General features: G+C 35.6%; 2 protein-coding genes across 3 annotated transcripts; both read right to left on the bottom strand.

Moving 5' to 3' along the window:
* Positions 1-6,861: 6,861 nt before the first annotated feature.
* On the bottom strand, positions 6,862-8,811 carry EMB1674 (EMBRYO DEFECTIVE protein). Of its 2 annotated transcripts, XM_086227974.1 has the most exons (5): positions 8,577-8,811; positions 8,418-8,491; positions 7,926-8,070; positions 7,581-7,665; positions 6,862-7,496 (listed from the first exon to the last, which is right to left on the bottom strand). In XM_086227974.1, the coding sequence occupies exons 1-5, from the start codon at positions 8,715-8,717 to the stop codon at positions 7,108-7,110; spliced, it is 834 nt and encodes a 277-aa protein (XP_086084100.1). In that variant the 5' UTR covers positions 8,718-8,811; the 3' UTR covers positions 6,862-7,107. The 2 variants fall into 2 exon arrangements, with proteins under 2 accessions (XP_086084100.1, XP_086084099.1); XM_086227973.1 differs by having other exon boundaries at positions 6,862-7,665.
* Positions 8,812-23,630: 14,819 nt separating this feature from the next.
* Positions 23,631-24,200, bottom strand: LOC147273226 (uncharacterized). The gene is made up of 2 exons (XM_086228180.1): positions 24,133-24,200; positions 23,631-24,021 (listed from the first exon to the last, which is right to left on the bottom strand). Exons 1-2 carry the CDS (start codon positions 24,198-24,200, stop codon positions 23,631-23,633), a joined length of 459 nt encoding a protein of 152 aa, XP_086084306.1.
* Between the last annotated feature and the right edge of the window lie 206 nt (positions 24,201-24,406).

Raw genomic sequence — 24,406 nt, 5'->3', positions numbered from 1 at the left:
GACTCGTAGTGATTAATCCTAATTTCCTTTAATCTCAAAACAACAAATTGATCTCCAGAAAATTTACAAAAAATTCAACTCCAATGAATTTAATTCTCAAAAATTAATTCTAATTTGATAATCACCAAAATCACACTCAAGGGTACTAGAGCTCAACTCTAAATCTCTAATGGTACAAGTTAGTTACTCAAAAGACAAAGGAAACCTCTTTTCTTTTAAGAAATCTTAAATTTCTAAGTACAAAATAAATTTGAAAACACGTGTTAAAACACGATAGGATTGCAAAAATTCAGGGTGTTACAGCCTGTATATATATATATCTCTCTCTCTTATTTTTTTTTTATCAAATACTATTTAAATCAATAAATAATGAGAATATTAAATAATAATTAGGGATGGGTTTGGTTCGGTTACTCGTGACCGAGAACGGAAGTCGTGGCCGGTTTACTGATCGAAGAAGGCGGCTCGGCTCGGCTCGGTCATGGGCCTTGACTGAGCGTATCAAGATGGGCTGTGCAGATCAAAAGCTTTTGCTGGCGTGAGAGGAAAGAAGAAAAAAGACCAAAAGCTTCTGTCGACGTGAGAGGAGAGAGAATAGAGACGGATAGTGTCACATCCCAAAGTGAAGCCTATCACTTTGAGCATGTAGCAGCGCTACATTGGTCACCAACGTTGAGATTAACAGCATCTCAAAGCCAATGATCAAAATAAGGCTAATTGACACTAGAGATTGAGACTAGAAATCAAAGTTAAATTTTTACAATTTTAAATAAACAAATACAACCAGCAGAAGCTTGTTAAAAATGGTGAGCTTGTGAGTTTAAAATGAATTCATGAAATATTAACATAGACCTTTGCTTTCAAATTGATATGCAAAGCAACAGAAACCAATGGGAAATTCATTAAACTTTTAAAACAGAAAACCAAATGTAAATTAAAACCAAGTCATGAGTAATGAGCTATTCTAAATCCTTATATTCATCAACCAATAGAATTCCATTCTTATTTATGAACTATCATTAAACACAAACAAAAAAGCAAAAGATCAATAAACTTTGATAATGTGGAGAGAGAGAGAGGGAGAGGGGGAGGTGAAGGGCTACCAGAGAAATTTTCTTTAATGAAAATACCTCAAGTTGGGTAATGATGGTGGTCATGTGTTGACATCGGATGGTGGTGGTTATGGTGTTCAGGTGGTAGGGATTCGACAAAGGTGTGGTGAATTATACGTCCTTTAAAGGGTCTTCTCCCAATGCCCAAGTCGCAGAGGCCAATGCTTTGTTCGAAATCGCTACAGACCAAGAAAGGGTCTGAATTGTCATCGACTCGAACGGAATTTTGGTTATGGTTTCAGTTCTAGGCGATTTGCCGATGCAGGTTTAGGTCTCGGTGGTGAAGTTGGTGTCGGAGATGGCAGAGCTTAACCCAATTGCATAGGAAGAGTTTGCTGGAGCGAATGTGACGAAGCCCTTGGTTACTATGTTGTCAATGGATACGGTTCTGGATGATCCTAAGCTTCAACCGAGTAAGCCTAGCATTCATTCGCTTGTTTAGCTTAATATGGAGTTAGCTATAAAGGGTTCAAACCCGAATAGTTGTTCGTCTTCATTTTCAAATCATTATCATTTTGATGGTAGTAGTAGAGGAGGTGCACATTAAAGGAAAGAGAGGGAGAGGGTTCAACCTGAATCATTATCATGTGTTGGCGTCAAATGGTGGTGGTTATGGTGTTAAGGTGGCGGGGGTGATGGTGTTGGGATTATTCGGTGTGTTGTTGGATATAAAGAATAAAATAAGTTGGTTGTGATGTTGGGTTTTAATAGGGATATTTTTGAGAAACTTGTTGGATGTGATAATGAATTTTTGTAATTTTAAATTTAATGTTAGATATAAAAAATGTGTTAGGTCTACAAATAAATAAATTGGGTCCGAATAGCGGCACCCAAAGAAGAATAGAAACTGATTTTGATAAGTTGAGGGTAACCTAACATCTTAAAATATATTAATCAGTTTATCTGCTAGTTTTAGTATAAGTATAATTATTGGGACAAGAAACACTAAGGAGGTTGGTGGTCTAGTGAATAAGGCATTGCATTTCTATATGGTCTTGTGTTCGAATCATATGCTATATTGGAAGTTTTAGTTTGTTAGAGTTAGTTTTTTCGAGTTTTAGGAATTTAGAGTATTAAAAATTTAATAAAAATTAATTAAAACACATAATTTAATAGATACCAACTAATTTAAATACTTTTTTTTTATAGCATACTGATACTATAATACCAACATTAATACCAAACTATAATGAACGGATTTGAATCATCTCGTAACCTAATCCCCTCCTAAACTACCTAAGCTTTTAACCAAAGCATGCCACATACTAAAACTTAAATCCTACGGTTTAGAGCATTTTTAACTTTTTCTTTCCTTTTTGTTTTCTTGCTCTGTGCATGGTCTTCTCTCTCTCATTCTACATGTACCTTGAATGCTAATTTTATGAGGGCTGCTATTTGCACACTTTTTTTTTTTCCTTTTTACACACCCTTTCTGAAAAAAAAAAAAAAAGCTCAAGGGAAAAGACCTTATACCTCATCCATTTTTCTTTTTGCACACCCTTCCAAAACAGGAAAAAAAAAACACACACACACACAAGCACACACCCATCCCCGACCACCTCCCTCCCCATCTATCCTCTCTCCGGCACACACCTATCCCCGACCACGCCGAGCAGCCTACCACCACCGGCGACCACCCCACCCCTCCCTGCTCTTCTCTCCTCTCTCCCTTTCTCTCTCTTGCTCTCTTTCCCCACCCCCACTCTCTCTTCTTTTTCTTCCCCCTACCTCGACCACCTCCCTCCCTCCCCCACCCCCACCCTAACCCGACCCACCCCCTCTCTCCTGCCCACTCCATAACTGCTCCTCCAGCTAGCTCACCATCGCCGGAGAGAAGAAAAAAAAAATTGCAACGTGTCGGCGGACCAGTGCCAAACCCGGTGGTTTCATTCAGTAGATACCCACCTAACAATCCTATTCTATTCGGCGGGTACCTGTCGAACGAAACCATCGAGTTCGGCACTGGTCCGTCGAAACCGCTGCAATTTTTTTTTTTATAAATATTTTTGACCTTTGGCTGTTTGCTTAGGTGTGAGAGAGAGAGAGAGAGAGAGAGAGAGAGAGAGAGATGGGAAGAATGTGGTGGTGGTTGTTTTGGGAAGAAGAAGAAGAGGAAGGGAGGGCTCGGGGGGAGGTGGTTGGGGTGGGGAGAAGAAGAAGAAGAGAAAAGGTGGGGGTGGGCTTCGACGGTGAAGAAGAAAAAAAAAAAAAAAGAGATGGAGATGATGATGGGGAATGGGGTGTGTAGGGGGAGGGAGATGGGGATGGGGTGTGTGGGTGAGGGGAGGGCCAAATGGTATTTTTTCTTGAGTTTTTTTTTTTTTTTTTCAAAAAGGGTGTGCAAAAAGAAAAAAAAAAAGGTGTGCAAATAGCAGCCCTCAATTTTATGGACTAAACCTTTAACATACTGCTCATCTTAATAACAAATAAAACCAAATAAACCAATTAGAATCATACGTAATATATTGGTTTTCTGTGCTTTCTTGTATTCAGTTAGAACCTATTGTGTCTTTGTCCATCAAAGCAAGTCTTTTGAGCCAGATTTACACTTTCAGCCTTTTTTTCTTTTTCTTTTAAGACTATAAGGTTTATAGATAATTGTACTCTTAATTTTGTAAGTAACACAAGTCTGGTTGATGATCCCATGGTAGGAACCTTTGTTAGAGGAATTTCAAATCCCAAGTTCTCTGTTGTTTTTTTTTTTTTTTTTTTGCCAGAAACCCAAGTTCTCGATTTGTTGTTAAACATGAATAAGCACCATATAAAATTTTGAGTCATTGATATGTATTTGTGGTGAGGAATCCTCGAGAGTGAAAATAAGGATGGATTGTGGATGAGAAATATTAAGAAAAGGTAGTTAATAACAAAGGCTAGAAAGACAATGATTTGGAAGGGAAGATAAGAGATTGTGGAGGGGCTAAGAATGCTTGGGTCTTGAAGGAAAGAGTGGATTCGAAGTTTTATACGAGAAGAACTCTGTCTTGATTCTTGAATGTTAAAAGAAAAAAAGAAAAATGAAAGTAAATATATTGTACACGGTAGCATGAGTTTCTAGCCATGTGGCATGTGTTGGTTAAAAGATTAACCAAGTTTAGGAGATAAGTGGGTTAGGAGAGGATCCAAAATCCCAGATCCATAATGAACCTATAATAATCAATGGACCCTAAACTAGTTTAAAAACTAGTATAATAAACATATAATGAACCCTAAACCCTACTATAATAAACATATAAACTAGTTTATATACTCTCTCTTTTTGTCATTAAACTATTTTATATATACCCTAAAACCTCTAGTAGTATAGTTTATAGTTATTAGTTGTAGACTATATCATATTATATCATACTAAACATTTCTATAGACTATAGTTATTAGTTATATTATATATACCAATTATGAATTATTGAATTATTATTAATTATAGTTATATGGTATATGGTATATCGGTATAGAATATAAGTCTTATAAGGATTGAGGTATTGGATATAGGAATAGGATATAGGGTTTATGGTATGGGATATAGGAATAGGATATAGGGTTTAGAATTTAGTTTATAGTTATATGGTATAAATTGTTTAGGGTATGGTATAATATTAGAATTTATGGTATTTTTAATTAATTTTTATATAGAAATGTATTATATAAATTAAAAAACATAAAATTTTTAATTATTAATTATAGGGTTTACTAGTTTAGGGTATAGAAAGGGTTTAGGGTTTATAAATTTATATATTTTTTATATAAATTATAGAAATGTATTATATAAAGGTCTTTTACGGTATAGAAAATTAGAAATGTATAAAAATGTAATATTTAAATTAAATGTTATATATACTCGGTTCGGTTTGATAAACCAACGGTTTTGGGGTCTGAGAACCAAAACCAAAACCAAACATACCAGTTCAGTTGGCAAACCGATATTTCGGTTCGGTTTCTCTTTAGTACGGTTATTCTCTGCATATGTAGGGCCAGTTTCAAGTCCGGTCTTGGTTTTTCGATCAAACCAACCCAACCCTAATAATAATACTTCCATTTTGCTTTATGTTTATGGTCAACATAATTTTATGGCTAAATTACAATTTAATACCTCAATTATATCTCATTTTATAATTTGGTATCTAATATTTAAAAAATTACAATTAAATATCTCAATTTTAAAATTTTGACAATTTAATACCTCCATTAGACCGTTAGTCTTTTGATCAAAATGAATGTTAAATGTGGCGAATGTACTATTGACGTTGACTTGGCTTTTGAAAAATAGTCATATGGACAAAACAATAATAATAATAATAATAATAATAAAATTAGGCTTGGGTCCTTTACTGTCCTTATCAAGTAATATTGCCTATCTTGTTGAATATATAGCAAACTTGGGAAACCTTCTCCTTATACTTGTCCTTGCAATCTGTCAAGAGGATGGGAACCCATTCGGCAATCATGAAGTTTGTAGCTCGGTTGGACTCTCATATAGTCATATGTATCGTTTTCTATGGCGATAATGCAAATCACAGTTTCCTCTACTAGTTCATGATATGAATTGAAGTGTATGAAGTTCATGTCAACAACTCACTTGGTTATTGCAATTTGGCGGTTTCTTGACACGTGTTGGTACAATTTAATCTACGTATTGTTATAATTAAATTTGTCAAATCTAAACATTAGCTCACTAAAATGTACTCACTTGTTGGTACAATTGAAATGTATCAATCAACATATTGGTATAATTTAAAAATATGTCAAATCTTCATATTAGTACAATTTAAATATGTCAAATCTTCGTATTGATGCAACTAAAATGTACTAACCCACTTGTTGGAATAAAGTACACACCCTAAATAAAGTAAATAAAGATTAATGCACTAAAATGTACTAACCCGCATTATTTCATTCCGCTAGATTTGACACTGCACCAACTAAAATGTGTCGATTTAAGTACACACCCTGCACTTTACTTCATTCCTTCTAAACTACTTATACACATCTGGTCAAACTATTTCAAATTATCCATTCCGAGACCTCTAAATCTCTAATGAATCTTTAGGTACTCATATTATTCTAATAAATACGGTTAATTAGTCTTTGATTAGTTTAATTTTTTGCAAAATGCATAATAAATAAAAAGAAAAACAAGAGCCTGGGAGGGTTATATATCGAAAAGAATACAACACCCTTAGGACAAAATAGAGGAATGACAAGCAAATCCCCTTAAAAAACAGAAACGACTTCACTTGTATAATGGCCTATAGCCCCCAGCATGTCGTAGCAAAAGCTCTGGTGACAAATTACAGTAACATATGATATAGTTCCCTAATGAAGTCTAGATATATTCTGCATACATATATCCCAATCACAAATTGATGAGCTCTACCATGAACTATTTGACCAACGACACCTATAAGACAGACAAAACATGTAGTATATATTTGAAAAAGACATTAAAACTGCAATGTGCAGAAACGTCAATCCTCATAACCACATAAATTTAAAGCAACACTTCTAATGCAACTTAATCAACTAAAGAGAATAAATAGTATCAAAGACAATTCTTCACCTCTGTCATCATTTCACCAAGCTGCCTAACTGTAACTTCATTGTTAAGGTTGCCCACATTGAAAATGTGACCATTGGCCCTAGCAGGATTTTCTTGAAGAAAAAAATATTGCACTACCGGGCAACTTCCTTTGCATACATATTAATTTTAGAAAAGCAATTTTAATAAAAAAAAAAAATTACAAATCACCAACAATACAGCTTCAATAGCATCCTTTATATAAACAAAAGTTCTCTGAGATTCATCACCATCTACAAGCTTGAGTGGCTCGCGGCGAAGAAGATTTTGTAACAGAAGAAAACAGGATTTGATCACATCAAAAATAGCAAATAAATAGGGAAGATTACAACTACTATCACACATACATTACTAAAGCACCCTCACTTGGGCTGTCAATCCCAGGAATGAAATCCATCCGAGGTCCAATCCAGTTAAAGGGTCTCACAATGGTAAACTCAAGACCATTTTCCGCACCCTCAGCTTCTTGTGGAGTCCATTTCCAGAATTCTTCATTCTAGTCACGCTTCTTGTGGAAACACGTTCACTACGGGTAGAGGCATACCTACTTCTCCGGCTACTTCTCTTATATTCTTCTGCAATCATGTCCTTGTCATCCTCAGCCTCGACCGTCTTATATATAGTTGGAGTTTCACTTGGTGCAGATTCCACATTTTCAATGTTTAAATTGATCGATGATCCAGTATTCCCAAAAGAATTGTCCCCGGATGCTCTCTGTATATCACTGAAAATGCTCTTAATTATTGAGCAATAATCAGAATCTCCAAAATTTAACTCTGATATATCACGCATCCTTGTCACTGGGAGATCATCTATAGAAAATGGTAAAGAATTACTTTCATTGTTGCCTGAAGACATGTTGAACTTCTGAGAAGCTGAATTTCTCATTGACGCACCTTTGTCATTAGAATCTTCACCCAAAACACCAGCAGCGTACTCCTCCCAGTCAAATGGAAATCCAAGCAGATAGTGATTGTATACCTGTCAAATAAGCAGGTACAGTCTTAACTTCATCTGGAACTGGAAGAAGCTTTTACCACAAACTTACATATATCTAACAATTCATTCATACAAGAGTGATGATCTTTCCCCTTTTTTTTAATCAAACAGGAGTGATAACTGATTAGAAGATAGAATCCTCGGATTAATGACAGCATATCAACTCTTAATAGGGAATTTTCTATCTTTTTCATTCCCTTGCATACAAAGGTGAGAGGAAGCATACAAAACGTATTACATACCTCAGATGGAAAGCCATTTTGATGCGTGCGAGACCTATTTAAGAAACCACTAAGTGTAATCATGATACCATCTTCTGTCTCAAGAGCAGTGGCAGTATATCTCTTGGAAATTGCTGCAGAGCTAAAAATTCTTACTCCTAGTCTCCTGTTGTATAAAAATCAGAAAATGCTATAAAGTGAAGAATAATTCTTAAGACATTAATCTAAAAACAGAAAATTAGAGAATGAAGATGCAATCAGTCAAAATTCATCCACAAACCCAATTTTCGAAACATTGGAGCAGTCTCAGCAACAAAATAGCACATTTTTTGTTTTTACTAAGGCTCTCAGCCCTAATTATTAATGAAATGCACTATAAAACGCGGAAAATCTTCCAATTCCTTTATGGGTCTTGTTCAATTGCCTTTAAACTTTAAAAACTCCTCAATACCACAAATTTCTCAAATCAAAATGTATTAGATAATAGAGTGAATAATGAAAAAAAGGAATTACTCTCTTGAAGCAAACCCTCCAACAGCCAAGCCCTTTCCCTTAGGCTTTACCAGCCACCAATCATGCAATAACACCTTCCAAAAACACATAAAAAGAAAAATGAGCACAAAAATGAATAATAAAATTACAAATTCATCAACCAATGTTTTGGGACTTTACAGATTTAACTGAAGCGGAGATGATGCTGGTGCTGGAGAATGAGGCTTGTGGTGTTCGGGCAGTTGGGTTCGGATTCGGTTCAAGATGGGGCGTTTTTGGTGCTGGAGTCGCAGAGGCCGACTTTCTTCTGGTCGTCACCATTGCTGAGGCCGATTGGCGGGAATTGTTTTCTTTCCACCTTTCAGTCACACACAGATTTCAAATTTAGTGTTCTGCTTCTTCTACATTACCAAGAGAGAGTGTTATTCTGAAATTTTATATGTGCTCTCACCTTATTTGCTACTAGCCTCTCTGCAAGCGCCATCGCGCGTGCGAATTTGTTTTTTTGTATTGTGCATATGTTAATTTTTTGACATACATTCTATCTATTTGTATTTTTACTTCTTTTTTTTTTTTTGGTTCTTATTGTTATTCCCACTGCTCTTTTCACGTTTTAAGATAGTGGGATAGTGGGGTGTGTTTTTTATTTTTTAAATTTTATTTTAATCATTGTATTTTATAACTATACTATCATTTATTAAGTTATTTTAAAATAACTGATTTGTTGAATAATGGATAGAGAAACCAAAGTATCCTAACAGGGACATTAAAGGCATGATTCAAAACATTTGTTACAGAAATCGACCATTAAATATGTTTTTTTTTATTTTCTCAAAAAAAAAAAAAAAAAAGCTTTGTTATGGAGGATTAGAAACCTAGAGAGCATATTGAAGATGGAAATTGACTTTGACATACATGATTTATACAACCACCTAAATACAAACCAATCCCCAAGGACCCACATCATGTGTAATTAATGATAAACAGTAAGCCTAACTAATACATGTTTCCTATATAATATGGCAGTAAGCCTAGTAAGCCTAACTAACAGTAATACCATTAGTCTGAACTAATACTATCATATGTATTATCATGATGCATGCTGCAGTAAGCCTAACTAATACGTCTAGCGTATGTATTACCAAAGCGTAACTAACAATAATCAAATTGTTAAACATAAATGAAAGGCATCAAAATATATACTGCCTAACTAACAGTAATACCATTAGCCTGAACTAATACTATCATATCTATTACCATGCTGCAGTAAGCCAAACTAATACATCTTGCGTATGTATTATGGTATTACCAATATAGGCTTCTGAACTAAGCGTAACTAACAATATTACAATAATCAATAAACTATAAATGACAACCTGTTGAAGAGGGGGAAATACATGTGAGAATAACGTAAAAACCAATTTAATAATAACCACAATAAACAGACATATATAAGAAGTCCATAGCAAAACAAAGGAATTTTAATTTATTTGAGACCACTAATATGGCTACTTCCCTGCCCCTCCAATCTCCAACAGTACTATTGAAAGATGAGCATTTTATTACCAAAATACAATATTAGAAGAATTGAGAGGAGGCCAGTTGAATCAGAATAAAGTGAAATGTAGTAAATTGTAGATGATGAAAATTACGTGAGCTAATAATGCATTCAAAGAAACAATTGTGGCTAAATATTTATCATGTAAAATTTGAAATTTAAAAATATATTTCAAATATTTCAAATATTCACCATATCCAAATAAAAGTTAACAACACCTAAGACAATTATTACCTATGAAAATAGCCAATTTAGTTAACATGAGTCCTACAGGGACTTACTTTCGAAGCCAGAGCGCGCCGCTCTGTTCCGAGGTTGATAAAGAGCAGAGCCAAGTGGGGCCCATTTGCCTAAACTATGAGGAGAAGAGTTCATAACATAGGGCCAACAGAAAGATGAGGAAGAGGTAACCGCCATCAACATGTATGCCACAAATTAAAGGCACAACAAAGGAGCTAATACCTGTGTATAAGGCCTTCCTTTCTGTTCGAAACAGTGAAACACAATGCTTAAATCCAAAAACAGAATATATAGTTAGATATATGGAGATTTCATGAGGTGAATCAGTATCCCAATTCTGATGATCGAATAAAAACAAATGAAAGCTAAGAAACATATTTTACCTGAGGGAAAAAGAATCCAATCACAAAATCTAAGAAACTCAAATCGATCCAATTCTCAACTCATAAAACTGAAAAATTAAGTAAACCACTAAAGAGATTGTGGGGAAGAATGTGCTGCAAAAGAAGAGAACGTGAGTTTGGATTGATAAAGAAGAGATAACATGGTTTGGATACACACAAAAAAAAAAAAAAGGTAAAAAAAGAGAACGTGGTCTCATACTGCATCATTTTTCAAATTTATTTTTGAATTTGTGTAATTGCAATAGTGGTTGATTTACTCATTTGTCCTTGTCCAATTAAAATTGTATGTTTTAATAATTTTAATTAACTATGGGTATTTGTGGAATTTCTGAAAATTTCACCTAAGGAGAGCCTTTGCTTTATATATATAGATTTGTATTTTGTACCCAATATTTTATTTTAGGCTCAATTACAAAATGCACCCACTAACTATAGGGGTTATTTCAAATTGGTCCATTAATTATAAAATATTTTAAATACAACCACTAACTATCAAAAACCTACAAATTAGCACTTATATTAAAATTTCCATCCAAAAAACTGTTAAGTGCTACATGGACAATGCATGACATTTGTTGTTGACATGGTATACTAGTAGAGATATTTTCGGGTAAGGTGAACATTATCTTATTCAATAAAAAAATTAACGAATGTGGCTACACTGAGATTCGTACTACTGACCACCAAGTTGAAACTCAAGTGCTCCACCATCAGAACTGGCTATTTGAAATCACACTGGTATCTCAACCTATCCAATTCATTTGTTACTCTCAGGTCGTGTCAAACCACAATATCTTGACCAATCGGTACATTATCTCAAATCCAGTTAACATGGTCATCACAAGATATTGTTAAATCACAATTAGGCAACTTAGCTCAACAGATCACAACTGACTATTCACAAGCCTAATCCACAACTATTAATCTCAATAGCTTGTATCACCAAACGGATACTAAAATCAACCTAGCAATAATCTCGTTAGGTTCTCATGCTTAAAAGCATCTTATTAAGCCAATAAGCTTAAAATTATCCTCGAATTTGTAACAAGATTTAAATCCTAGAATCAAACCAAATTCTAGCACACAAGCAAATAACTGAAAAACATAGTTAAACAATAAGAAACAAAATCAAGACAAGTTAAGGGATCATCCACAAAATAAATATAAAGTCCACCCACTAAACGAATAACGTATAACATTCACCCACCTGGATTCCGTACATTCAAAACACCACGAGTACCTCACCACCTCCGCAGGCGAAGAGAAACCAAAGAACAACTCTCTCAATGAAGAGAGAGAACTGAGAGAGAGAGAGAGCTGCAGATGAAGAATGAAACAGAAGAAAAAATGGGGGGCTATATATAGCAAAGCTACCGAGCTCTTGCCGAAATGCTGAGCTTTCGGCAAAGCTTGCCGAGTGCTCGCCACCACGCCGAGTGATCGGTGGTGGCTGCCGAGCCCTCAGTGATGCATTCCATAGGGTTCCACCGATTTCTCCTTTCTTCTCTAGCTTTTGCGTGACTTCCTCCTTTGCCACCAACTGCTGAATATACTGGACATTAAATCAAAATAGATCAACGGCCAAGATTTTTCCACTCAACAAACTTTAATTTCTGAAATTCCTTAACTTCGAAAATTAACCAAAAACACTCCGGGACTCAGAAAAATACTACGTTCTCGTAAAAATGAATATAAACTTCCCATTGGTTCACAATCAACTCTTGATCGATCTCCAAATCTTTGAAAATCAAACACGAAAAACTTTCAGGGTCTCACATAAATGGTTTGACTTTGTGTGACATTTGTACCTCCATTTGAGGTTCAACAGAGGATCGTGACTTGTAGGTCCAATGATTTTAGTTTATTTTTTTTATTTTTTAATTTAAGTTCTTTATATATATATATTTGTTTTAGTTTTAAATATTTTTGTGATTTTTGAAAAAGAACTAAAAATTCCTTGGCGGTGAAAAATACACATTTGCTCTAAAAAAAGGGCACATGTTCTATACATGCTAAATTTTAACGGCATTTGACTAAAAATTGACATAATTGACCAACTTGGGTAACGGTTTTAAGAAAGTGGACCAATTTGGTACAAAAATTAATTCTTGGATTAACATGGGAAATCTACTATAGTAAGTAGACCAACAGTGCATTTTGCTCAATTTATAAATTTGGGTAATAAAATTATAAATCCAGATATATTCAATATTGACATTATATTAAAGATCTCTTTAAAATAAAACCAATGATATAATTTTTTGACATAACCATCACTTAATCTAAATTAGGCTTAATTTAATTAGGTATAACTGTATTACCATCAGCTATGACTCTCAGCATTACTGAAGCTTAAGCACATATGACTATCACTCTCAGATTGCAAAATCACTTTTCAGGCTATGTATTACTCTCTCTCTCTCTCACTCTCACCACTGTGGATAGCCTAATAGTCTCAATCTTCAAACTCAATAGTCAAGCCTCATTGGGGTAACTGGTAAGTTTCTCTTAATTTTTGAATTGCAGCTGAGCAAGGTTTTATTGTTCTTGTATCTCATACTTTAGTTTTTATTTGTCACTTTGTTGTTTAATTATTAGTAATTAATATAAAAAAGGTCTAGTAAGAAATTTGAATCTAGATATGAAAAAATTAAGAAAGAAAGAAGAATAGAAAAACTAATTCAATCTCAAAAAGGAGCTTTGGATAAATTTGTTATTAACAATAAACAACCAAGCCAAGAATATATCAAGGCAATACCCAAATCAAAGACCAAGTCAAGAACCAAATCAATAGCCAATTCAAGAACCATGTCAAGAATGCAGCCAAGAACAAAACCAAGAACGCAACCAAGAATCAAGTCAAGTACCACACAAACAATTAGACCAAGAACCAAGTCAAGAACCATACTAAGAACCAAGTCCATAACCACACCAAGAACCAAGCCAACAACTAGGCCAAGAACCAAGTCAAGAACCAAATGAAGATGTAACAAATATTTATGATCCTTGCCAATGGAAAAACATCAATACAAACATAAGAAATTTATTAGTGGAAAGATCGAGGTCCCATTAAAGACTTCTAGACATTACTCTACAAGACATTACAATCGAAAATTATCAAATAGAGAAGAACGTGAAAGAATATGGCTAGTTTATTCAAAAAGGTGGATAGAGTACGTATATTGTTTTTGATGTAAGCTATTTAATTCAAAGACTAGTAGAAGTCAATTGGCTAATGAAGGATGTAAAGATTGAAAAAATCTTAGTGAAAAACTAAGAATTCATGAAGCAAGTATTGAACATGTGACTAATATGGATATTTGGTGGTGAGTACGTACGATTAGAGTGGTTACGTACGTGCTTTAGTAGTGTATTTGATAGCAACTCTGAGCATGAAATCCAATGCGTTGCCCGAGACTATTTGTTGTATTTATTGAGTTGTACCATTTTTGTTGATAAGACTGGCACAAGGGTAGAAGTCCAATATCTCATTCTTTTTACTGTTAACCATTATGCATGGGGCACTGAACGCTTAGCTTGGTTGTTTAGGCAGTTAAGATTTACCTCTCGAACTGGTGTTAAGAAAATTGGCGGTTATATGACACTTTTAGAGGCATGGGTGTACGAGCACATGTACACTATTTTTGGTCCATCCTACGACATGAATTATTCCGATAATTCACCTTGTGCGCTTCTTTGGACTCCAAGGCGGGATAGTGTGAATGATGTTGAAGCGATTCAGAGAATACGACAACGACTTGATGTTCTGGTGGCTAATGAGGTATATTTGTAATTTAGAATTCTATTTTATTAATTTAGGATTATATTCTAATAATTTAAAAATGTATTATGTTATTGTTTTCAAATCTATTATGTTATTGTTTTTCTTAAGTTATTTGAGAACCATACAAATCGAAAAGACAAGCACACCCATTGCCAGCTGTAGCATTCTTCATAGGGATGATAATGTGTTTTGATGCTGTTGAGCCTTATTGTCCCAAGAGAGCGCTTAGGCAGTTTGGGAGGGTACAAACGATCCCTCCTGCACCACATGCGGTCTTTCAGGGGGTTTGAGGTGCGAATGCACACTCGTACAGACTCATTTATGATTATTTGGCTGGTATGTGGGAGACATAGGGGAATCACGTGTTGTCCGAGGAGACTCACAGTATATCGGTGAGGCGGCCATCATATACTGTGAGAGGGTACGTTGTTTGGTTCACTACTATGTCACATCCAATCGTCCACAACCCCACTCGTAGAGCTGCATTTGACCTATGTGCTACATTAGATATTACATACTACAGGGTATGTAATTTTACACTTAAAATTGCCTTGTTGTCCGACTGTATATGCTAATGTTGATATATTTTGGCTTTTAGGAGCGTGAGGCTTGTATGCTACGAATTACCCAGTTGATTATTGACATGGGCAAAGAAGTTGTTGTCACATGCCCTATTCACCTCTATTAGTCGATTCAAAGTTTGCAACATATTTTGGAGGGGACACATGACGTACCAACGAAGTTCGAGACGTCGTCCCCCCCAATGATTATGTGTTGATGGTTTTGTAGTTTGTGTAGCTTGACTATGGTTTGAACTTTTTATAATTCAACATTTGTTACACTTAAAATTCGACACAAGTTTTATTTATAATTTGACTATGGTTTTTGTTGAATGTGCATTTCATGACATTTTATGTTATTAACTCCCTAATTTAGAGAGTTAGAACTTGATATTTTGTGTCTTATTAGTTTATTTAGTATTTTATAGGTTAAATAAAGCATTGAGGATGAATAGAGTGTAATGGGGCGATTTTGAACTAAAAATGAAAAAAATAAAAAAAAGAATCTTGAGAGAATCTTTTAGAAGAATCTAGAATCTGGAGAGAATCTTTAAAGAATCTTTTAGAGAATCTTTTTGGTCAAGATTGACTTTTGATCAAAGTCAAAGTTCAAATATCAAAGTCAATGATCAACCATGCCACATCATCAAGTCACATGGATCACACATGCAGCCCATGCACCATGAGCCATGCGCATAACCCTAGTCCAAAGGACCAAGGCCATGCGCCTATTGCAAGCCCAAATGGAGAAGCCCAAGTCATGCCATCCAAGGTCCACAAGCCTAAGGAATTCGCACTCACTTAGATGATCCAAGGCCCAAATGGAAGGAATCCCACATGTGCAAGGAAAATTTCACAAGATTCAGTGAAAGATCATAGGGAATCCTAGCTGAAGAAGAAGTCAAAACTCTGAAAAAATGAACAATACATTTCGACAGTGATTCTGTATTTCTCCATATTGAACCAGGTAACATGCCATATATGGTTAGAAAGATACGGATATTAGCTTCGCAAAGAATTTTACGGATTTAGATTTCGAGTTGTGTAGCTCGAGATATGACTATTTTAGTGGAGGTAGCGCAGCAGTTCCGCGAGCAGAAAACGAAGTTACGCCCAAAAGAGCTTGAATTCAGCCCAAGGCCAATCTTTTTGCTGAAAATCCTAGCCTTGTGGGACAAGGAAAGCCTCACCTTCTCACTCCTATATAAGGACATCATTCTCTCATAATTCAGCACTTACCACACCTTGCACCTTTCATTTTTTTTACCTAGAGCTGGAGATACTTTTATTTTCTGATTTATTTGTGAGAGGATTTCGACACCAAGAGGACAAAGAGAGGGTCTTTGCCGCAGCCCTAGCTGGCCCTAGCCGTGAGCCTCTTGCTTGTGGTCTCTCTCTCTCTCTCTTGCCTCCTTCTTGTGCCAAAAATCCTTTTTTGCTTTTAATGATTTCTCTTGTTTTTCTTATTTCTATTGTTTAGTTTATTTTAATTTGTTATCAACAATGAATTGAGAATTTATTTATATTTTGCATCTTTATTTTCTGAATTCTTTTATTATGATTAGTTAGTTGATTATTCTTGCATGTTGGGATGATAATTGATGTTTTAATTATGTAGTTAACCACGAGTACATGCATCAATCTTCTAGTTAATTGATTCAGAGTATGCGTATAATAAGATTCTTTTATCTATGTTTGAATGTCATGCTAGTTGTAGGATCTATTTGACTTGCCATCTTAGGGAAATTGCATCTAGACTCATGTTATGAAATTAAACAAGCTGAAAAGGATGATAGTTTCAATTGGTAACAAGTGAATATCCTAAGAATGTATCCATGATAACAAGAATTCATAGATGCTCATAGGTTACGGGTTTGGATGAGTCTATGCTCTATATGTTTGACGTTCCCCATGATCGATAATGACTCTTGCATGGCTAACAACCCTAGGTATAATCAAGCTTTAGGGAACATGTATAGTTAACTAACTAGGGCATACTAACTTTAGTTATGATATAAAGGAGCAATTGCTGAAAAGACAATAATCAACACTTTTTAGTAGTCAAACTTTATTATATTGTGTTTGAATTGATTGCTAGTAAGGTTTGTGATGAGGGATTGCATGATTAAAATGGATTTTGGATTCTTAACATTGCAAGATAATTTGGTGTGTGCGTGTGTGTGATTAAAGTGGTGTGCGTGAATTTCATAACCTACAAACCCCCTTTGCAATGTGTGTGTGTTAGACATTTCTAGTTGATAAGCATGATTGATTTGATATATATTTACCTATTTCTCGTGAGATCGACCTCGTATTTGCACCATTTTCTATGGATGCGATTCGTGCACTTGCGAGCAAACTTAGAGTCGTATATGTTTTAATTGATTAATTTTATACTCTAAGAAAACAACAATAGTTTTATTTTTGTTTTGACTATGGTTAAATTATGTAATTTTCATAGAAATTGCGTAAAAAAAAAAAAATATATATTTTGTCATACAGTTCATTCAGCGGTAAACTAATGAACGATTTAGATTCGTTTGGCAGGTACCTACCGAACATTTCTAACCTGTTCGACAGGTTTACTATCGAATAGTTTACTGCGAACTTCTCCTTGAAAGGTATCAACTAAGTGTCCTTCAAATAGTCAATAACCCTACAAACGCAACCAAACTTAGATTCAATCTAATGCAAATCTCTTAAATACACATCTTCTGGCATTGAATTTACCAAGAAATAGCACGAACTATAAAACTTATCCTAATCATCCTTGGCTCCAAACTTTTTCTTGTAATTTGCCATAATATTTAATGTGCCACCTACACAATAAATGTCCAACACTAAGAAAAATAGCAGAGATTGCATTCATGAGTGCTAGATCTCGGTCTGTGACAATCACATCAGGAAGACAATCATCGTTGACTAACGACCTCAGTCTAGTCAAAGCCCAAATGTAATTCGTCTTCTTTTTTATAACTATGTAAGCAAATGCAACAGAGAAAGTCATGTTTGTGGATATGACCCCAACAATATCAAAAAGTGGCAAACGTTATCTATTAGTATTATACGTGCAATCCATGATAAATACATGTGGAAATGCACGTAAGAGATCAACACACTTAGAGTGGATAAAAAAAAAAAGTCAGAATATCATCACCACCAGAACATCTATGTCACTCAAAGTATTTGTGTTCAGATAACTTACTTAGCAAACACTGCATTTATGTTTTTCCAGCCTTCTCTTTTACCAAATGGCGGTGTCTGACATTGTATATTGTTTTGATTGTTGTTGTATTTGAATCATTCATTTCCTTTAAAATGTTCAAAATCTGCCTCGGTTTCATTAAACTCTTGAACATATCCACCAATAAAGAACTCTCTCATTCAGATAATCTGTCCACAAATAAATGTCCTTCACCATAATCCAAAACCCTATGGTTATGCACTCCACATACCACAGTTAGCGTCCATTCATCATCATTACTAGTGTACACACCCTTTAATGAGAAGGGGCATCCACATCTTTTCGTAATAGAGTTTCTACCATCCTTAGGATGTTTTACCAAACAACTATTGACATCAGACTTGGATGGCCTACATAGACCACTTTGTTCGCAACCAAGGAACACTCTAGCTTTCTTCTTCCCCACCCCTGCTGCATTACACATCATAATGACAATGACTATGTTGTTTGTCCTTCCTTGTGCATGCGCCCAATTAACCAAATTATCCCTCGAATGAAATTTATGCACATATAATTTGCATTATTCACATTTCAACTACATATGCAAGATACATTTTCCAAAAAACAAATTGATACCTCGTTTGTTGTGAATTCATTATTATAGTCATGTGAGTATTCGATCAAACCTCGACCTCAGCCCCAGTGTAGGCTCCAACCACACTGTTTCGAGTAGAAGCACCACCATATTGCTCGTCTTACACATAAAACATGAAAATGGTGTTATAAGAGTGTGTTCGGCATAAGGTTTCTGAACAAAATGACTTTATTCGGTAGGAATCTGCCAAATAAATACCCATCATTCGACAGGGCCTACCGAACGAGATCAATTTTACATAAATAAAAAAATTTCATTCGGCAGATGTCTTCCGAACATATATAAATAATTCGGCAGATGCTTGTCAAATGTTGTAAGTTTACTCGGCGGGGAGTCACCGAATGGTTTTTTTTTTTTAATTTATTTGTAATTTTTATTCGGTAGATATTCACCGAATATATTACTTATGTTTGGTAGATATATGTCGAACATTTGAGAAAAGTTCGGCATTGGTTAATCGAACGAACAACGAACAAAAAATGAAAAACACAAAAAATTACTATCATACTTAAGGCAAATAAGGGACACGTGGAGGCTCCATTCATCAAAACTAATATGTATTTCTACAATATTATTTCCTATATGTAACAAAGAGAGAAAGCTTAGGGTTTAATGAATGAAATATGAAGAAATGAGATTATGAGAGGAGAGAGTGTGCAATGAGAGTTTTAGGATTGTTGTGGTTTGGGTTTAGGAGTGTTGGTTGGGGTGTGTAAGGAGAGTTTTTTTTTCCAAATAATGTGGGTTGTCCTTTATGGTCTTTTCCCTTTGTGTCAATTAGGTAAATTCACAAATTAAGTTTTTTGAGGTATACAAAAAGAAAAAAAGGGGTGTGCAAATAGCAGTTCTCTAAAAATAAAACAAAATAAGCTTGGGTGGGGTATGAGGTGAGAAATTGGTGTGTAAGAGTATGCACAATGAATGTGCTAAATGCTAAATGCTAAATACTATTGCAATAATAGCAATTTTTTGTGAAAATGAGCTCCAATGAGAGGAGATTGCTAAATGCAATTTTAGAAATTGCTAAATTTAGCATCAAAATTTAGCATAGCAATTTGGAAGACCAAGAAAAAGGTGGGGCCCAGCCAAAATAAAGTGGAAATAATTTATTTTAGTGGAATCTAAGTGTCAGTTATTTATTGGATACTTGTTATTTGAATGGGCCCAATTATGTAGTGTGTAGAAATCCCAACGTGAAAGAGCAGAGAGTTTAGCAAGTAAATGCTTTTGGGAATTACTTTACACGTGGCAGCCTGTAATTTACTGTATTTGGAAAAAAATTGCAGCCAATGGCCACATATAGCCTGTAATTGCAGCCAACGGTCATATGCGACAACCAATGGTTGTAGGGGTGGGCATCAACCCGTCCGACCCGCGACTTCGACCGCACCGCCGGCCGTTTAGCCTCAAGCCGACCCACCCCGATAGAGGCGGCTCGGGTGGCGGGTTCCGTCCTCTACCGCCCGTCGAAGCCGAGCCGAGCCGCGAGAGAGAGTGACAGACGAGAGAGAGAGAGTTGCAGATGAGAGAGTGAGTTGCAGTGAGAAAGAGAGAGAGAGTTGCAGGAGAGGGTGAGAGTTGCAGGAGGTCTTCTCTTCTCCTTTTCTTTCTCGGCCAAGCCGTTTTCGACTGCTTCCGACCCGTCCCCGACAACGACCCGAGCCGATTCTCACCGACCCGTTTAGTCGAAGATGGGTTGGGCTCCAAGCCGACCCACCCGCCCGATGCCCACCCTTAAATGGTTGCGTGACACATGGCTGCAATGATAAAAACAATTCAATATGACCGTTTGTGGTTTTTTTTTTCTTCTCGTTTTCTTCTTATTTCTTCCAAAGGGTTTAAATTTCGATTTTGAAGGGGTCCGAAATTTTAACACTGATTCGACAATATTTCGGAATATTTCGGCGAAATATTCGAAATTTCGCCGAAATTTTAGGCGAAATTTCGAATACCCTAACAGCCAAATTTTTTTAATTTCAGAGAAATTTCGTCGAAATTTCGCTTAAATTTCGTCGAAATTTCACTCACCTCCCAGAAACCCAGCCGCCTCACGCAGTCACTTACCCAGAAAGCGAGCCGCCGTCGCCTTTGTTCAGCTTCACCACTCGGAAATGCTCGTCTTTCGTGGATCCGGCAGGGGGGAACGCGGCAGGCGGCGCGGCAGGGGGGTGTGGCAGCGGCGCGGCAGGGGGGGCGAGGCAGGCGGCGCAGCAGGGGAGAGAGAGAGAGAGAGAGAGAGAGAGAGAGAGAGAGAGAGAGAGAGAGAGAGAGAGAAGAAAAACAGTGGAAAGGTTTTGCTGGAGAGTGGAGACTCGGAAAGAAAGAAAAGGGAAGGAAGGAAAGAAAAGGGAGAAAAAAAAAAAGAAAGGAAAAAAAGAAAAAGAAGGAAAGAAAAAGAAGAAGAAAAAAAGAAAAGAAAAAAAGAAAAGAAAAAAAGAAAAAGAAGAAGAAAAAAAGAGAAAAAAAAAGTAAGAAAGAGAAAAAAAATTAAAAGGTTTAGGGTAGATTGGAGTTTGGGGCCTTTGGACAATTGTAAAGAAAATAAAATAGTTTGGGTTTTTATTTGGCTTTTTTGGAGTTTCATTTAGTTGTTTTTAAACCCTAAATTTGTAAACTCTAATATATTTCAATATAAAAAATAATTTAAAATACTCTAAAGAGTCTAAACCCTAATATCATATACCATATCCTAGTTTGAGGTTTTTGGGCAATTGAAAAAAAAAATGATTTAAGATTTCGTTTGGCCGTATTGGAGTTTCGTTTAATTGTTTTTAAACCCTAAACCAATAAACTCTAGTACCTTTTTATATAAAAAATAATTAAAAATATCCTAAAGGACCTAAACCCTAATATTCTATACGATATCTTAAATAATATAGAGTATAGATTATAAAGTATATAGAATTTAGTGTATATATTATAGAGTATAAATAATATATTAATTTTATTTATTCATTATACTAATTTTATTTCATAGTATTTACCTTCAGCGCGCATTATATTCATCTTATATCACATGAAACTTACTATATAATTTGGTTTCTTCAATGTTTTTTATCAATATAGTAGATAATATGTCAAATAAATATATAGTAAAGTTTCATTCAAAATTTCCGTATTTTGATAGTAATTTCCATCGTTTCCGTTTAATTTCTGTCGAAATTTAAAAATCTTCGAAATTTCTGTCGAAATTTCCATCGAAATTTCCTCGAAACCCGAAATTTTATTCCTTGTTTCTTCCTATATTTATGTTACTTTGTGGTTTGTTTTCACCACTTCTTTTTTTAGTACAACTTGTTATTTTTATTAGTTTGGTATCAAATATGATCAAAAGTAAGGAGGCAAATTATTCTCCCGATAAACGAGCTGTCTTGTGCAATGTTTATGTAGAAATTTCTCAAGATCCAATTGTTGGTGCGGAGCAACCCGAAAAATTTTTCTGGAGGCGAGTACGCGAAAAATATGTCCAGATAACCAACGACTACCGATCAGAAGAATCTCTAAAAACCCAATTTGGAAGAATCAAGACGAGTGTCGTTTATTATCATGATTTGCTTACTCAAATTGAAATTGAGCATCATAGTGGGTGGACTCAGGTCGAGAAGGTAAGATTATTCATCTTTTTACCATTACAATTATAATTTTTAGTCTTTGGTTCATATCTAATGATTTGTACCCCATTTCTAGATTGCGCATGCTACAAGCTATACGTGGAAAAGGACCCAAAAGGTTTCAAACTCGACCACTATTTTGAAATTTTAAAAGATTGTCTCTTTGTACTTCCAAAGCCAATCTATATAGGACAACCTGACCTTGAGGACACTCCAGTATCGCAGCTAGTCGATGGAGTTAATCTTGATGACGATAAAGATATGCCCCTGCCTTCTCCGGATCATTATCAAGAAAAAGGCTTATTGGAAGGAAAAAGGCAAAAGAGGCAATGAAGAGGATGACACACGATGATTCCGCTCAACAACGCTCAAATGAAGTGTTGATGAACATGAGTAGAGCACAAAATCGTTTAGCGGAAGCACGTGAGGCACAGCTTGCACTTCAACGGAGTGAGTCTGACAAGCGGATTCGATCCAGGAGCGTGAATCCGAAATAAGGATTCTAGCGATGGATACTTCCCTTATGAATGGTGGAACAAAGACCTTTTTCGAAGAACAACAACATGTCCTGATGGCCAAATACTCAACTAATGCAAAAGGATCCACCATATCAGAATCGAATTTGGATGGCTATGTTCCTTCATTCGATCCTCCATATTACCGTTTATTAGTTTGATTTTCTAGTAGGGTTTATGATGTATTTTAATCGTATTTATTAGTTTAATTTTCTAGTAGGGTTTGTGATGTACTTCCTTTATGTTATCAGATTAATCATCAAACTCATATTTCATCATAAAATTAAAAACATTACAATTATGAAATTAAAACGATATACGGAAAATTAATGACAATAAAACATGAAAAACAAAGACAATAAAACGATACATAGAAAATTAAAGACGATCAAATATAAAAGCCATATGCTAATTTCCACTGCCTTTTCGCGCCCATAGATGCTCAATAAGATCGTTTCAAAGATTAATGTGTGTGTTTTCATTCCGAACATTCCTATAGCGGTCCATTGAGAAAGTCTTTGGGTCATAATGACTCACCACAAAATTACGTCTTACGGATGTAGAGCGGCCTAGTTCTAGTGGAGGCTAGCTCGGCACTAGGTGTTCCTTCTTGGTGATCATAATCTCTAGGGTTGCATCTTCTTCCTCATCTTCATCATCTGAAACTCATTCGTCCTCCACGATCATGTTGTGTAAGATGATGCACGCCTTCATGACGTATGCTTAGACATCCACGTTCCAAGACATGGTAGCTCCTTTGACGATTGCCCAATGCGATTGTAAAATCTCAAATGCCCTCTTCACATCCTTTCGATATGCTTCTTGCATTTTTGCAAAGTGTGCATTCTTGCGATTGCCTAGTCGCATAATGGTCTGCACAAAAGTTGCCCACTTTGGGTAGATCCCTTCCACAAGAAAATATGTCATCTCGTATTCATGCCCATTGATGGAGAAATTAACCTCATGAGCCTTTCCACGATATAGATCCTGGAAGATTGATGATGCATAAAGGACATTCAGGTCGTTGTTACCCCCAGGCATCCTAAAATGCGCATGCCATATCCACGTGTCAAATGACACCACAGTCTTTCCATGATATAGATCCTGTTGGATCCTATCAAATAGGGAGAGGTATATTTTGTATCATCACCGAAAGAAATTGCTATCGTAGGTTGGGTTAGGGGCGAAGTAGTCTAACCAAAGTCGTTGAGCTCTTTCAACCGACCATCGGTACACGTATTTACGCCTTCTCCTCTCTTTCATACGCTCTTCGGCTACGCTTTCTTCCTCCATTTGGGTGTACACAACAATGAAATTTGCAAGATTGCAATCCTCCTCATCACTAAAGCCCTACGAGTAAGGATCCATTAATTTGTTGGGATCCATTGAGAAGTTAGGTGTTTGATGTTTAGGAGGAGATGGTGTTTAGAATGACAAAGTGTGTATGAGGAGATGAGAGTTGTGGATGAGGAGTGTGTCATATGGTTCTCTTTATAATG

This window comes from Dryas octopetala, chromosome 9, assembly GCF_963921425.1.
Source record: "Dryas octopetala chromosome 9, drDryOcto1.1, whole genome shotgun sequence".
In the NCBI taxonomy this organism is placed as follows: domain Eukaryota; kingdom Viridiplantae; phylum Streptophyta; class Magnoliopsida; order Rosales; family Rosaceae; genus Dryas; species Dryas octopetala.
This window is presented reverse-complemented; position numbering and strand designations above follow the sequence as displayed.

Bases quoted from the DNA above. Each gene is read 5' to 3' on its own strand.
- EMB1674 (XM_086227973.1), bottom strand. From the start codon at position 8,717: ATGGTGACGACCAGAAGAAAGTCGGCCTCTGCGACTCCAGCACCAAAA. The intron at 8,492-8,576 runs GTAAAGTCCCAA...TGTTTTTGGAAG, and splicing joins TCTCCGCTTCAGTTAAATCT to GTGTTATTGCATGATTGGTG. The intron at 8,071-8,417 runs GTAATTCCTTTT...TTTATACAACAG, and splicing joins GGAGGGTTTGCTTCAAGAGA to GAGACTAGGAGTAAGAATTT.
- LOC147273226 (XM_086228180.1), bottom strand. From the start codon at position 24,200: ATGGAGGAAGAAAGCGTAGCCGAAGAGCGTATGAAAGAGAGGAGAAGG. The intron at 24,022-24,132 runs GTCGGTTGAAAG...CCTATTTGATAG, and splicing joins CGTAAATACGTGTACCGATG to GATCCAACAGGATCTATATC.